At 52.0% G+C, this 13,866-nt stretch overlaps 6 protein-coding genes across 6 annotated transcripts; 4 read left to right on the top strand and 2 right to left on the bottom strand.

The window, feature by feature from the left end:
* Window positions 1-44: 44 nt before the first annotated feature.
* On the top strand, window positions 45-2,763 carry acs7 (expressed putative fatty acid biosynthesis enzyme; the record flags this gene model as incomplete). Its single annotated transcript, XM_009550297.1, has 5 exons — window positions 45-466; window positions 655-1,562; window positions 1,633-1,939; window positions 2,028-2,442; window positions 2,499-2,763. 5 exons carry the CDS (start codon window positions 45-47, stop codon window positions 2,523-2,525), a joined length of 2,079 nt encoding a protein of 692 aa, XP_009548592.1. The 3' UTR covers window positions 2,526-2,763.
* A 699-nt stretch (window positions 2,764-3,462) lies between these two features.
* On the top strand, window positions 3,463-6,045 carry HETIRDRAFT_477650 (uncharacterized protein). The gene is made up of 5 exons (XM_009550296.1): window positions 3,463-3,586; window positions 3,638-3,683; window positions 3,759-4,154; window positions 4,215-5,492; window positions 5,550-6,045. Exons 1-5 carry the CDS (start codon window positions 3,510-3,512, stop codon window positions 5,880-5,882), a joined length of 2,130 nt encoding a protein of 709 aa, XP_009548591.1. The 5' UTR covers window positions 3,463-3,509; the 3' UTR covers window positions 5,883-6,045.
* HETIRDRAFT_459802 (uncharacterized protein) lies at window positions 5,992-7,149 on the bottom strand (the record flags this gene model as incomplete). The annotated part of the gene is made up of 6 exons (XM_009550295.1): window positions 7,116-7,149; window positions 6,998-7,053; window positions 6,853-6,940; window positions 6,626-6,799; window positions 6,509-6,569; window positions 5,992-6,443 (listed from the first exon to the last, which is right to left on the bottom strand). The coding sequence occupies exons 1-6, from the start codon at window positions 7,122-7,124 to the stop codon at window positions 5,992-5,994; spliced, it is 840 nt and encodes a 279-aa protein (XP_009548590.1). The 5' UTR covers window positions 7,125-7,149.
* Window positions 7,150-8,072: 923 nt separating this feature from the next.
* Window positions 8,073-10,782, bottom strand: HETIRDRAFT_117012 (uncharacterized protein; the record flags this gene model as incomplete). The annotated part of the gene is made up of 5 exons (XM_009550294.1): window positions 8,073-9,521; window positions 9,722-10,120; window positions 10,159-10,226; window positions 10,277-10,329; window positions 10,454-10,782. The coding sequence occupies 5 exons, from the start codon at window positions 10,780-10,782 to the stop codon at window positions 8,073-8,075; spliced, it is 2,298 nt and encodes a 765-aa protein (XP_009548589.1).
* A 949-nt stretch (window positions 10,783-11,731) lies between these two features.
* On the top strand, window positions 11,732-13,009 carry HETIRDRAFT_453057 (uncharacterized protein; the record flags this gene model as incomplete). The annotated part of the gene is made up of 1 exon (XM_009550293.1): window positions 11,732-13,009. The coding sequence occupies one exon, from the start codon at window positions 11,732-11,734 to the stop codon at window positions 13,007-13,009; it is 1,278 nt and encodes a 425-aa protein (XP_009548588.1).
* Window positions 13,010-13,129: 120 nt separating this feature from the next.
* Window positions 13,130-13,481, top strand: HETIRDRAFT_322372 (uncharacterized protein; the record flags this gene model as incomplete). Its single annotated transcript, XM_009550292.1, has 2 exons — window positions 13,130-13,382; window positions 13,438-13,481. The coding sequence occupies 2 exons, from the start codon at window positions 13,130-13,132 to the stop codon at window positions 13,479-13,481; spliced, it is 297 nt and encodes a 98-aa protein (XP_009548587.1).
* Between the last annotated feature and the right edge of the window lie 385 nt (window positions 13,482-13,866).

Here is a 13,866-nt window from a genome sequence, read left to right as displayed (position 1 = left end):
ACTCTCCTTTCTTCCCGACGCCCACCATCCACACCTACACAGCCATGTTTTCGTCGTTCAAGTCTCCTTTGTGGGGCAAGGGATCCGTAGAGGTCGGGCCTGAGGCGACACAAGGCGAGAGTCGCGTCCGCCGACTCGCAAAGACCGCCGACACACTCATCACGCAGCCGGTCGACGGCATACACACCGTGTACGACGTGTTGGCGTACGCGGCACGGACTCACGGCACGCGCAAGGCATTTGGGTACCGGGATATTGTGAAAATGGTCGAGGAGGAGAAAGAGGTGAAGAAGATGGTCGACGGGAAAGAGGTCACTGAGAAAAAGACGTGGAAGTATTTCCAGCTGAGCGACTACAAGTACTACTCGTTCGTGGAGGTGAAGGAGATCGTTTCGGAGGTCGCGAGAGGCTTGCTGGAGCTTGAGCTACAGAAGGACGACGTTTTGAATATCTATGCAGCTACCGGGTAAGTCTGCCATTTATTGGCGTCAAGGGTCATCACGTCGTGAGATCTCGTCGGGAATGGTCGTGTTTATTTATATATTTCCTCTCCTTTTTCGTGGATATCATCAACGTTGAGCGCCTCTGTTTTTCGCGTTTCCTCATTCTCTTCTCTGTGGCATGTTGCTGACGACGCCATTTTGTCACTCTTAGTCCGAATTGGCAGTTCGTCTGCTATGGATGCGCGAGCATCGCTACCACGGTCGCAACCGCCTATGACACACTGGGCGAGTCTGGTCTCCAACATTCACTAAACGAACCAGAATGTCCTGCCGTCTTCACCAATGCCGAACTTCTCCCGGTTCTAGCCAAAGTCGCCGCTAATGTTCCATCACTACGACTCGTCATCTATGACGGTGAAGCGAAGGAGTCGGTTATCTCCTCACTCAAGGCGGTGCGGGAGGGTTTCCAGGTTCTGTCACTCGACGAGCTCCGTACGCTGGGTCGTGGGAAGCCTGCTGACCTGGCAGAGAGCCGGCTGCCCTCGAAGGACGACGTCGCATGCATCATGTATACCAGTGGCACGACCGGCCCACCGAAGGGCGTCGTCATCAAGCACTCCAACCTCATTGCCGCTATCGGTTCCGTGTATACCCTTTTCGGTCGCCATCTACAGGTCGACGACACGTATCTCGCATTCCTTCCTCTCGCGCACATCTTGGAATACGTCGTCGAGCTGTGCTTCTTGTTCATTGGCATGACATCCGGGTACGCACGCGTCAAGACGCTCACGGACACGTCCGTGCGCAACTGTGTTGGCGATATCAAGGCGTTCCGCCCGACAATCATGATCGGCGTGCCAGCGGTGTGGGAACTCATCCGCAAGGGCATACTTTCCCAAATCAACAACGCGGGCGCGCTCAAGAAGTCCTTGTTTAACGGCGCGCTCTCTATTAAAAGGGCGAACGTGCCAGGGCTTAATTCAATCGTGGATCAGGTCGTATTTAGTCAGATCAAGGCCGCCACTGGTGGCAAGCTGCGCCTTGCACTCAGCGGAGGCGCCGCACTCAGTCGGGAGACGCAGGAATTTTTGTCGCTTGCGTTGGTCATGCTTTTGCAAGGTACGTCACCTCCGGCCACTTTGCCTGAAATGCACACATTCATATGCTTCGGACTTTGCCCTTGTCTCAGGCTACGGTATGACGGAGACGTGCGGCATGTGCGCGATCCTGCCTCCTGAGGTGATGCAGTACGGTTCTGTTGGCCTGCCAGCACCTTCTGTTGAAATCAAGCTCCTCGACGTGCCTGACGCAGGGTACAAGGCTACCAACAACCCTCCACAGGGCGAGGTCTGCATACGTGGTCCTTCAGTTACATCTGGCTATTACAAGCGGGACGATCTCAACACGGACGAGACGATTTTCACATCGGACGGCTTCCTGCGGACAGGCGACGTTGGTCAGTGGAACAAGGACGGAACACTTACCTTGATTGACCGGTACGTGTCTCATGAAACAATCACAAGGCTTGCTGTGCTGATTCTATCTGTGATTATGGGTTCTAATTCTCGAATTCTTGCCTTTTAGAATCAAGAACTTGGTGAAGCTGCAAGGCGGAGAGTACATCGCCATCGAGCGCCTCGAATCCATCTACAAGTCATGCACGTACATCTCGAACATCTGTGTGCACGCAACGACCGAGGCGAAGCAGCCTATAGCAATCATCATCCCGCACGAGGGGCACCTGCGCCAGGGGCTCGAGTCCGTGTCTGGCGTCGACGCGAAGGCGGACTTCGCAACTCTGTGTAGCCACGCGAAGGTACAAGAGCTGGTCTTGAAGGACTGCAACGCCGCGGGCAAGAAGAACGGGTTCAAGCCAATGGAGCTACTGCAAGGCGTCATCCTGACGGCGGACGAGTGGACGCCGGAGAGCGGCCTCGTCACGGCGGCGCAGAAGCTGCAGCGGAAGAAGGTGGCGGAGAAGTACGACAAGGAGATCAAGGTTCGCGGCCGGCTCTGCTTTGTTCTCGAATGTCGGTTTGCTCATTTCTTTTTTAGGAGGCGTACAAGGGGGGCAAGGACTGATCGAGGTCGACAACGCTTGCTAGTTTCGTGTCAGGCTGCTGTATGATGTGTTGTTGTTTGCTATTACTTTACGACCGATTTTCCGCCATAGACAATTTTGCATATCCCTTTTTGGATTCATGACGCGTAGATGTACGTTGGATCGCGGGAGCGCTCAACGACATGCTGTTGGGGGCTGTTCCTGCGTAGATGTGTACTGTCCATCTAATGTTCCTTTGTTATGAGGGTTTTCTCTGTTTGCTTTTTTCCCTTGCTTTAGGGCAGCCTCACCTCAAGTTTAGCACTGACGCTACTGATTTAGAGACGTCGCCTTTTTTCAGGTTGCGTTTCTTCCCTCTTTGTATGGAAGCTCTGTTTACTGAGCAGGTGAGGGTTTCGCGTGTTCCCCCCTCCTTTGCTGTGCAGCGCGATGGCTGAGAGCTGTGCCGGCTCGCCAGTTCCTACTATCTCACCTGGCTCATCAGTCTGTGTATCCGGATCCGCGCAGACAGATCACAACGCGGCCTAGTCACGCTGTTTCGACAGATCGAGCATCAAGTCCCTTCTTCGCCGGGTCTGGAAAGCTCGCAGGCCTTGCTATCGACGACGGTCGCTGGCATCGTGTCGCCGGCGTTGCTGCGTGGCGGTGCGCATCTGACGTTTTTGGTTAAACATAGACCATCTAGAAACCTTGGCACCGAGCGATCAGAGCCTTGATAGATAGCGAATAGCAATATGTGAAAGAGGCAGGCGCCTCTTCGTTCATGGAAGTATCTGCTCGAATGTGTCGAGGCTGTGTCCTGGTGAGTGAAGTGCGATGGCTGTGCTGGTCTCTTTGTATCCTAGGATGCCCCCTGCCTTGGCTTCTGCTGTGGAGTGAATCGCCTTTTCTAAGGTCTCTTCAGGTATAATACGAGCGTGCCTTGCAGCCACCCCATCTCAACAATTCTAAGGTATCATCATTCCATTTATACACCCAGGCATACACCCTTGTCAAGAACCTACATGTCTCAGAACCCCTCGATGTCAGACACAGGACCCCCTACCATTATTTCGCCTTCTGGGAAATCTCTTCATCCTAGGTCCGTCTCAATTCTTCGAAGAATTGAGGAACACTCATCTCTTGTCGTTAGTCAAGCTCGCAGTCGTATTTTCGCCTTGGTTGTGGGCATCAACAAGGTGGGCAGACTTTGATTCTTTATCAACTCGCAAGATTTGAACAGAGCTGTTGACACCGTCGCTCTCATACAAAAGTACCAGCACCCCGGCAATTTTGATTTAGCTGGTTGCGTGAATGACGCAAAGTCGATGGTCACTTTTCTTCGAGACCGACTCCAGGTACCTGAAGATCACATCGCCTTCTTATCTGACGAAAGCGCTACTCGGAAAAATATCATCTCTACCTTCTCCAACCATCTCACTCATAACGAGGAGATTTTGGAAGGTGACGCCATGATCATGTACTACGCCGGTCATGGCAGTCGTGTCCCCGCTCCGGAGGGGTGGCAAGCAAGTGACGGTCAGATTGAGACTATATGTCCCCATGATGAAGGAATGCAGACCGCTGACGGACAAGTGATTACCGGAATACCTGATCGTACAGTCAACACGTTACTTCGGGAGTTGGCCACTAAGAAGGGGAATAATATCGTGAGCGGGTCTGTTTTGGCAACCCACTAGCCTTACTTGACAGTCGCCCATCCTATACAGAGCGTCATCTTCGATTCCTGCCACTCCGGTGGTATTACTCGCAACCTATCCGTGCCTCGCCCCTCCCTGCGACCTCGCTTCCTACCTAATGCACGCCCACTCCATCCCGACACCGATAGCGCTATATGGTCGAGTGGTATTTGGACAGGAGATGCCGCTCGTGGCTTCAATCAAAAAATACCTTCTGGGTTCCGATACGAGGCCATGTCGTCTCATATCCTTCTCGCTGCTTGCCGTCAAGAAGAGCAAGCGTTTGAAGACTTGGGTTCGGCACACTCGGTGGGCCTTTTTACTAGTATCCTCCTGAAGAAGCTTCAAAACGTCGCCAAGGATTGTACCACATACCGCGGCTTGTTTGACCAAGTGAATGCTGCTATGGTGGAATATTTCGACAAGGACACAGACATCCAACACCCGCAATGCGAGGGCAACAACAAGGACCGAGTCTTTCTCGATGGTAAATCCGTGGATGGCGATATAAAAACTTTCAATCTGGTCGACAGAAGTGGTGGGACATACAGGATCGATGCTGGCAGTGTCCTCGGGGTAGCTCCCGGATCGGAATTCATCGTTGAGGTTCGGGCTGGAGAATCCCTCGCGCGCAAAAAGCTTGGAATTCTAGTTGCACAAGAAGTTTCGGCACTGTCCTCTGTCCTGAGTCGACGTTCCGGAGACCTTCACTTCGACATCCCTACTTCAGCGACGGCGTTCTTTTCAAATTTCGCACACAGGGATTCTATCTTGAATGTATTTTTTAATGGGGAGCAGGGTTTACTGAGCCATCCGGCAGATAGTCCGACAGGGACGCGTCGCGGGCGTTGGTCAACTGGATGCACTTTTATCCAAGTCTTCACCCCTGCTGAAGCCGACGTCATAGTCACACAGAAACCGGATGGCTTTACCTTCGAAAGGCGGGACCCCCTCATTCTGAATTACGCAGATCCTACAGTGAGCATCAAGTTTCCACAAGACCGCCTACCTACAGCCCTCAATGCGATCGCCCATTTCAAGTACCATCTCGGACGGCACCACAATAGCGATGCTCTTCAGACCGTTTCCGGACTTTCTGAAGATGGCGGGGTCAAGATGGAGATATATCGTTTGAAACCCCAGTCGATATGCGTTCTCATACCCGGCGGGGACAATCTACTCACAAACAATCATGCAAGGCTTGTCTTCGAGAAAGATGCGGAATACGGCATCGCTATTGTCAATGAATCCACAACTGCCTTGTTTCCCTATCTTTTTTACTTTGATCCGTCTGAATACAGCATAAAGGTACGTCTGCTTTTCCGCTTCTGCTCACATGTCCGGCAGCTGAGATGATCGCACCAGTCGCTATATCTGCCTCCGGCGAGCAGCATGGCTGCACCTCTCCAACCTGGACAATCGGTCACTGTCGGCTACGGTGCTGGCGGTGGCGATCCAATCGATTTCTATCTGCCTGACGATGCCGTGTCAGACACAGGCTTTCTCAAGCTGTTTGTGTCGCCGACGTATGTGGACATGGAATGGATGATTCAAGACGAGTCTTTCCGTACTACCTCCACACGAGGGACACGCTCGCAGGGATTCGAGAACGAGGGATGGGGTGCATGGATCGCTGCCGTCACTGTCACTGCTCCCGGACAAGCCGGCAACCACTCCGCGCAGCACATCAATGTATAGGTACAGCCTTATCACGCACGAAACATGACATGATCCCTAGATTTATTTCATTCATTGTACATTGTTACAATCCCCACGGTATCACAGCTCGTATATGTACAATCATGAATCAGTGAAGTTGCCTCCCGTTGTTAACATACACCTTCTTCCAACTTTCCCTTTCGCTCCAGGTGTTCCAGTAGGCTGCAACGTTCTCTGGTATGGCCTTCCCAAAGCTCTTTTCCAGAACCGCCAGACCATCTGCAGCCGACTTCGCACCGAGTACCGTAGCGATGTGCGCAAACCATGCTTCCACGTGGAAGTCATCTTCGCCGGGCTTCTCGCCGGCGATGAAAGGACCGGAGGACGCTGCGAGCTGAGACGGGAAGGTCGTGTAGATATAGGCATCAATGGCAGTCCAAAGAGCTTGTGATTTCGCGAAGAAGCCAGCCTTGAACTCGGCTGGAGCAGTGCCGTTGTAGAGACCAAGCACGGCGGCAGAGATCCCTAGTTTGGCATCGAACAGAGCTTTAAATGGCGCGGCCTCGGGAGTGCTTGCGAACTTCTTGATACCAACCTCGCCTATTTTTTCGTAGGGTTAGAGAATTGGGATATCTAGGCGCACGTAGAGATAACAATAGGCTCACGGTTTTCTAAGAAATACTTCGGGAATCCACCAGCCTTGGCAGTCAATTCAGCTTCGTCGCGCTGCAGAATGGTGTGAGACTCGTATGAGATTACGGAATGGTCATTGAGAGACTGACCACAGCGAGAAGAGCAAAATTGGGATCAATGCTGTCCTCGTGGATTGTGTCGGTGACAGAAGTACGGCTTGTTACTTTGACCGATGAGTAGTTGACAAGGTAGTCGACGACGGTTATGGTGCTATCATATGGCTTCCCGTCGGCGACAAGAGCAGGAAGAGTAGCATTGGGGTTCTGCGGAAAACTGAATCAACGCTCCCGTCTTGGACTCATTGAGATCGACTTACAAGTTTGATGAATTCAGGGTTGAAATTCTCCCCGTGTACTAAATCGAGGAATTTGAGCTCGACCTTGTCGTTAAGTTCCAGTTCGTGACTGTACAAGACAGAGGTGTCAAAAAAATGAACGATGCAGCAAGAGAGGGTCACTTACAGGGCAAGCTCTGCAGCGGCAGCCCAAACAGAGAGTTGGAAGGAATAGAGCACAGGCTAGTAAAGATGGCAGTTATATCGAAACGCTGTTGATTGAATATCAAGGCACCCCTGCTCACCTTCGACATTGTGTGCACTTGTAGAGGGGGTGTTAGAGGTAAATGGACTTGCGAAGGTGGTGTCGTCTCTAGGATTGATGCGCGCATTATATACCGCGAGGATTCACGATCACACCATCCGTACTTGCATGTCCCCGCTCTTCAGAAGCCCCGAGCCCGGGGGCTTACAGACACGCGTGTCTCACTGTTCAGGGCGAGTCTGCGAAAGTACAGTAAGAACATCACGGGATTTCGCGCTGCAGGTGACTTACTGAGTAACGCTTCCAAGGTTTTGATGCAGACTAGCCTCCTCGACAGGCTGATAGACGCTCGATGACGAATCGATAGGTCTCTGTAAACCGACGATCCACACGTGCTTCGAAGACGCTCTTCGTCATAGAGTGTGCACTGCATGGCAGAGGACAGATTTGATCAGGGGGAAATTTTACACGCTTCTGGTCGAGTCCGCGACTCAACTTGTGGGAGACTGCACAGGGCGGTCTCAAAACCATCTGGACGCCCTAAGTGTAGAAAAATTTGGCTTATTCTCCTCGAGTCGACCTTTAAATCGCATCACTAGACATCTCAAACATCGACCGATAGCAGGCTCGGTCTTCCGAATCATCAACTCCTGCTTGTCTCTCGCCAGTATATGCTTCACAAACTCTTTTGTCGAACCATAGGGCCTCTCGCACTCTCTTTCCGGCATTCATGATGGCGATAGATTACACGGGCTACACTTCTAAGTAGTAATAGGTCACCGCTCAAAAGTTTTGATGTCACGAAGCCCCTATTGATCTGCGTCTGCAGCGGGTTCACATTATGGGAGACCGTACAAGCACAAACTGAGATGACACGTGCTTCAATGACATGAAGGAAGGTCGAGACAGAACCCTCTTCGAAGGCGACATGTCGTATTCAACAATCATTCCACGTCCAAATCTAGTCTCAAGAGAGTAAATCATGAGAATCAGCCCATCAATCAAGGCGTGCATCTGCAGTTCTCTCCCGCCTTCGAGAATAAGACTTGATACTGTGTCCAACAGATTTCATCCTCCTTTCCCGCAGCGCTCTCCTGGCAGCCTCTTCTTTTTCTGTCAATCTCCCAAACCTCGCCGCAGAGTTGGTCGACGAGCGTGTCATGTCCGAGCCCACGGAAGTCGCGGACCTGCCACCAGATGAATGGCGACTAATGATCGGCGGTCGGTGGGAGCGGTAGGTTTTTCGCGACGGGCGAGGCGACAAGACGGTAGATGCGCTCGAGGAAGATGAGTATGGGTTAGGATAGCGCAGAGAAGGCAGGTGATAGGAGGGTCGATCGAGGAAGGGGTTTGTTTTGGACAGGGCAGAAGGAAGTGGTGGCAATGGCGGTGGCGATGGGAGATGACCGTGTGCATCTGTGAGGTGAGGCATCAACAGGTCAGGATCTACGCCGCGGATGTGAACAATGCCGCCTCCTGTATGGGTCTCCTCTAGCATCCAAGACTCTGTCTTTTCTCGAGTCAGGGGCCAAGGATGGGAAGGTCCAGGTGCGTCCGAGGCATCGGACGCCCCAGACGGTGGGGCGCCTGCAAACCCATTCAGCGCGTTCAAAATATTGGACCGTAAAGAATCCGTCCACCGAGTCGAGGGCAACGCCAAAGGATCATCGCAACTTCGTAGCGATGACGAAGACTCGGTAGGGCGTGCAGCATCCCCAGATCTCAGCCTGATCTTCCATCTATCACTGTCATGCGACTGTGGTGGCTCCCAAGGTACCGCGAGCCCTCCGTTACCCAATCCCAAGTATCTCGGTCGAAAATCCTGCATCGATTCTCTTGGAGTCCCGGCCATGCTCGCCATGCCCAGTCTCGTAGTCGGTCGACTACTCTCTTCACCGGAAGAAATGATATCCCCAGAAACCAGGTTAGTCACAGTCAGATGCCCCAAGTCGAGATTGAGGCCCCGGACGCTTCCAGCAGACATTTGGCTTCGAAGAGGGATTGTTGGTACATGTCCCAGAGTGTACGGATCTCTCGAAAACCCCAAGCCTCTACGTGATCCCGTGGGCCTGCTGTTGATAGAAGACATAGAAGGGGCCTTCATGGCGCTAAGATGGGCGCGCTGAGGCTTCGGCTCGCTAGCATCATGATCGCGAGCAGGATCCCACCAATTCAGGTGCGATTCAGACAAATTACCGTCCCAAGGCCTAAGACGCTCGCGACCGCGCATGCGAAGCCACCAGTGAAGTAGAGAGGCTATCAATGCCACAACAGCGAGACTCCCCAGAGCGATCCCGACATAAAGAGACGCGTCAGGACGATTAGAGACATGATTGGCAGGTATAACGGAAGGGCTCGCGATGGACGAGCTTTGGGAGGCAGTCTGGAGGGTAGAAGAAATAGTGGCGGTCGTGGTCGTAGTCGTGGCCGTGGATATCGAGGAAGACTGTGAGGACGTTGAGACTTGAGAAGGCGAAACGAAAGTTGTGGCTAATGTGGATGATGTCTGATTTTTGCCATCAACGTGGTGTCCGAAGACTGAAAAATGAAGATTCCTCACCGTAGGGGTGACAGACTATCGTCAGGGATAGCCAAACACTTTATATTCAGAGTGCCACGATCAATAGACAATAGAATGAGATGTACCTGAGCCGGAGATGTAGTTGCTGTGTCAGACACGGTTATGAAGGCACTTTCGGTCGCAGACACAATCGACTGGGCCGAGTCTGAAGAAAACGTCTGTGACTGAGTATTTAATGGCGAGCCGTCAGAAGCTGCAGGTTGAGGCAGCTGTGATACGACGTTCGGGTCGGTTGGTGGGCTCTGAGACGAACCCTCATGCCCCATCACCGCTGACTGCTGTTCATCGACGTCCTGGCCGGCCACAATTGAAGTCTTCCCTCCCGGTCCAAGCACCAGACTGCTCTCATCGACAGAAGGAAAGGGCGAGAAATCTTGTGGGAGTCGAGAGAGCATTACAGGAAGATGGGAGCGCACCAGGCGCGCGAGGAGGGATAATGAACGATGCTGTGGACGCTTCCAGAGCTGATCAAGGGAAGTGTGGATCAGTAGAAGTGGCGCACGGTGTCATGATTTAGACCAAGGTAGCTGGATGAGTCCGAGCCTTTCCAATGCAAAATTGACGGGCAGCCTGGATGGAAACATGGACATACGAGCCACAGCTGGCATCATCGGACCCACTTTTCCCGGATTCTAACTGCCTTGGAGTCGAGAAGGATTTATTCGACAATACTCTGTTCATATTGTTGATAGCATGAAACGTGGGGGATGGACAAAAGATAAAGTATTACTCGAGAATAACTCAGTACGCTGTCCGTAAGCGTGAGAAAAGAATTTAAGCCCGATATCAGCACTGACAAATATGTGCAGAAATACAAATAGATATTCGTCCGTTCCTGCCTAATACCTCGGTGCCAGCATCGTTGAGTCCTTGAGTCGTCCCAGATCAGAGTCTGAGCTGTTTCTTGCTTTTTGGACTCCATGTATTCAGCAGAAGTAACGGATGATTTTTTTCCTTTGCGACCAAGGTGTAGAACCGAGCCTTCTACCATATCTCCGAAAGAGATACCAATCATCTTGTACCTGTGGTCCAGTGCTCGCGCAGCAGTAGAGCTCTTCCTTGCAAATTGGTCTGTGAACCAGACACCTGGCCGATCTGGTCCATATTCTGTGCTCTTGATGCACATAACAGAGAGTTGTGACATCCCAGGTATGTAAATCTTTCTCTCCGCAAAAAAAAACATTGAATCGATAAGGCTGAGGCGCCCTATTCCGCGTCCGAGTGATTTATTCTGCGTCTTTTTTTATTCAGGTATGCCGACCTGTCTACGAGACCCTCGAAAAAAAGTGGTAAGCTGTCACCATGTCAACGTCTGCGATGAACATTGAATAATAGGTTGTTTCCGTGGCGAAGCACCACTAGTGCCAGCTAGTGCCCTACCTCAAGACCCGGTGCCGCAATCTGAGATTAGGATCTAGTAGCGCGCCTACGTCAGCCACGAAAAGCGGTGCACACTATTCCGTTCTCAGAGTCGTAGTTCCTCACTGAAGAAGTGGTCCCTTTCGGGTTGCTTTCGAGACCTTGATGGAGCTCGACTCGGTCCTATCTATGCCTTGCCGACCCATCATTATTTCAAAAGGTGCTTGTGTGTAACAAATCTGCGAGGGAGCCGCTTGGTGCGTATCAGTGGCAGGAGCTAATAGCCCGCCATTTCAGGTTTGTCTCACCCTGCCACTGGATCAGTGGCTGCCGTTTCAAGCTCCGGATTAACCAGTGGCAGATGACGGAACAATGCTATTGGGCGGTGCTTTGTTCGCTTCTGATCTTTTCATAACAATCGAACCGTTCCGTGGAGCATGGCGTTATATCTGTTATCTAATGCCCAGTTCGTGGCATCCGTCGTACTTGCTCTTCCAGTGCGCTCTCACGGTCGCCTCGCTCTGTTTGGTCGACGCGTCGACGCGTCCGTCACGCGTTTGTCACCGTCACCAAAGTCTGTGCTCCTAGCTCTATAAATTGCGCCTGGTCTTCTGCCACCTGGTCTGCCAGCGTCCTATCCTCGCACACACCATCCCAAAACCACAACTCATACCTTGTTTTCTGATCGCCACGTTATATCATTCGATCCGTTCACGATGTCGACTTCTGTCCCCACCCTTGCGCCTCTTCCCTCTTCTTCATCTGCCACAGGCAATGCGAACTCCAAGCCGAAGCGCAGACGCTCTAATCCCAAAGATGACAATCCCAACCAGGAGAACCCTCCCCGTCCTCGAAACTCCTTTTTTCTGTTTTTCGCTGAAAAACGAGGTGCTCGGCCTGATAAAATGCCTCTATCATCATACGCACGACAAACCGGACTCGAATGGCGCGCCCTCCCGCCGGAAGAACGGGAGGTGTACGAGAAGCGAGCCGAACAAGAAAAATTGGAGCATGCACGTATGTACCCAGAGTACAGGTACAAACCCAGAAAGGGCGGTACTAAGCGTGCGGCATGGGGCACACGAGCCCAAAAGCGAGCTCGGAAGTCAACCACCTCTCCATCCAAGGGCCCATCGCTCTCACTCACCCTTCCTCCAGTCGAAGCCGTTGTGCATCCTGTCCAGCACACCTGCCCCGGCAATCTATCCCAGAGCAGTGGATTTAATGGGAATGGGCCCGCCGACGATCAGCCTACGGTGGACCCGTCAGCTAATCTCTTCTCCCCGGAGCAGCATGAGCTGCTCAATCGCACCGTGGAAGGCTTCTATGTCTCCGACTATTCACCTCCTCTCATCCCTGAGGTCGACGCTGCTGTCCGATACTCCCCTATGTCGCAGGTAGAACAGATATGGCACCATCTCATCACCGAACCGCTTGTTCTCCATCAATCTTTCGCCTCATCTTCTAGCCAATCGTCCCTTTCATCTTGTAGCCAGTCGCCCCTCTCCTCTGTTAGCCAGTCGCCCTTTTCATCTTCTAGCCAATCACCCCCTACATCGCCCTCGCTCTCTTTCACGTCTGAGATGGGCATCAATTCTTTCCATCATTCTCACCTTCCATCATCAAACTGGGACAGCTTTCCGCCAGAGGAAATGTACCCGCCTTTCATGGGATCCCTCGAAGATTTTATTGGACACGCCCCCCTACCTCCCCATCATGACTCCCATCCATCGTCTTTGACTTCCTCTGTACTCGACACAGACCCTCTACCCACCCAATACTTTCACACTTCAGATCCGGCAGAACTCTTGAATGCCGAAGTCATGTATCAAAACAGCGAACTCCCAGAAAGTCTCCCCGCAGAAAACCAGCCCATCGCGGACTTATTCTCAGAGTTGTACCCTTGGGCTGTCCCCGAGTATTCCGTCGACTCTGGGGTCTTTGCTCCCGGCTATGGCCCTGAACCCTCGTTCATCGGTACTTGGTCTCACTGAGGGTCAGGTGGTATTTCTCGTCAGCGGAGTGATTGTCGATGGAAGTCGTTTCAGTCAGTGATATTGAGCGGTCTTGTTATGTTGTGTTGTATCCTTTCTTTGCTATGTTATGTCCTTACTATGCCGTGTTGTCTCGTTCAAACCCACACTGTGTGTACATCTCCCTGGCCTCATTCTTATTCGTCACCTGTATTCATTCCCCGTTATTTTATTGATCCAACTACTGTACCCGTATCATCTTATATATCTGAAGTACCGATCGTATCAGCAAATTATTCAATTCGAGATCGTCGTGCCCTGCCTAACTGCAGCAGGTCGTTACGAATCAATAAAGGATTGAAGTTTGTCGACTTTCAAACAACATACTTTCAAGGTGCGTTCCTACCCGTTTTTCTGTTCCAACTGACAGTAAAGCCGTCGGCACGAAGCCGTAAAGCGGAAACAGTCCTCTCATAGATCCGGCAGTCTTTGATTATGAGACACATCTGGTCAGCACAAGAACCGTGCTCTTTTCTTTGTTTCAGCCCGGATACGATAAGATCTGCTGCGATCGAGTCAATTGTCGTCTTCTCGAGGGTTGTGTTCTGGAGAGAAGGAAAGGATGGGGACCACCGATCCTGGCCGGTGGCGGGCTTTCGCTACCAAACACTTCTCGTAGCATGTAGAGAGCGATGTCCGTTCTGAGAACCAAGCTTGAAACGTCCTGCATAGATTGGAAGGCATCGAATGTCTCCCTGTTCAAGCCGGTCAAGGTATTATAATCAACTTCCACGCTCAGAGATCTTATCTGTCGGTATGGAGTGAGGGTGGGGGCGATCTTTTGAATGAATTGGCTTGCTGAGTTTTCCCGGCCATGA

The sequence above is a fragment of the Heterobasidion irregulare genome (genome assembly GCF_000320585.1).
Source record: "Heterobasidion irregulare TC 32-1 unplaced genomic scaffold scaffold_07, whole genome shotgun sequence".
Lineage (NCBI taxonomy): Eukaryota > Fungi > Basidiomycota > Agaricomycetes > Russulales > Bondarzewiaceae > Heterobasidion > Heterobasidion irregulare.
This window is presented reverse-complemented; position numbering and strand designations above follow the sequence as displayed.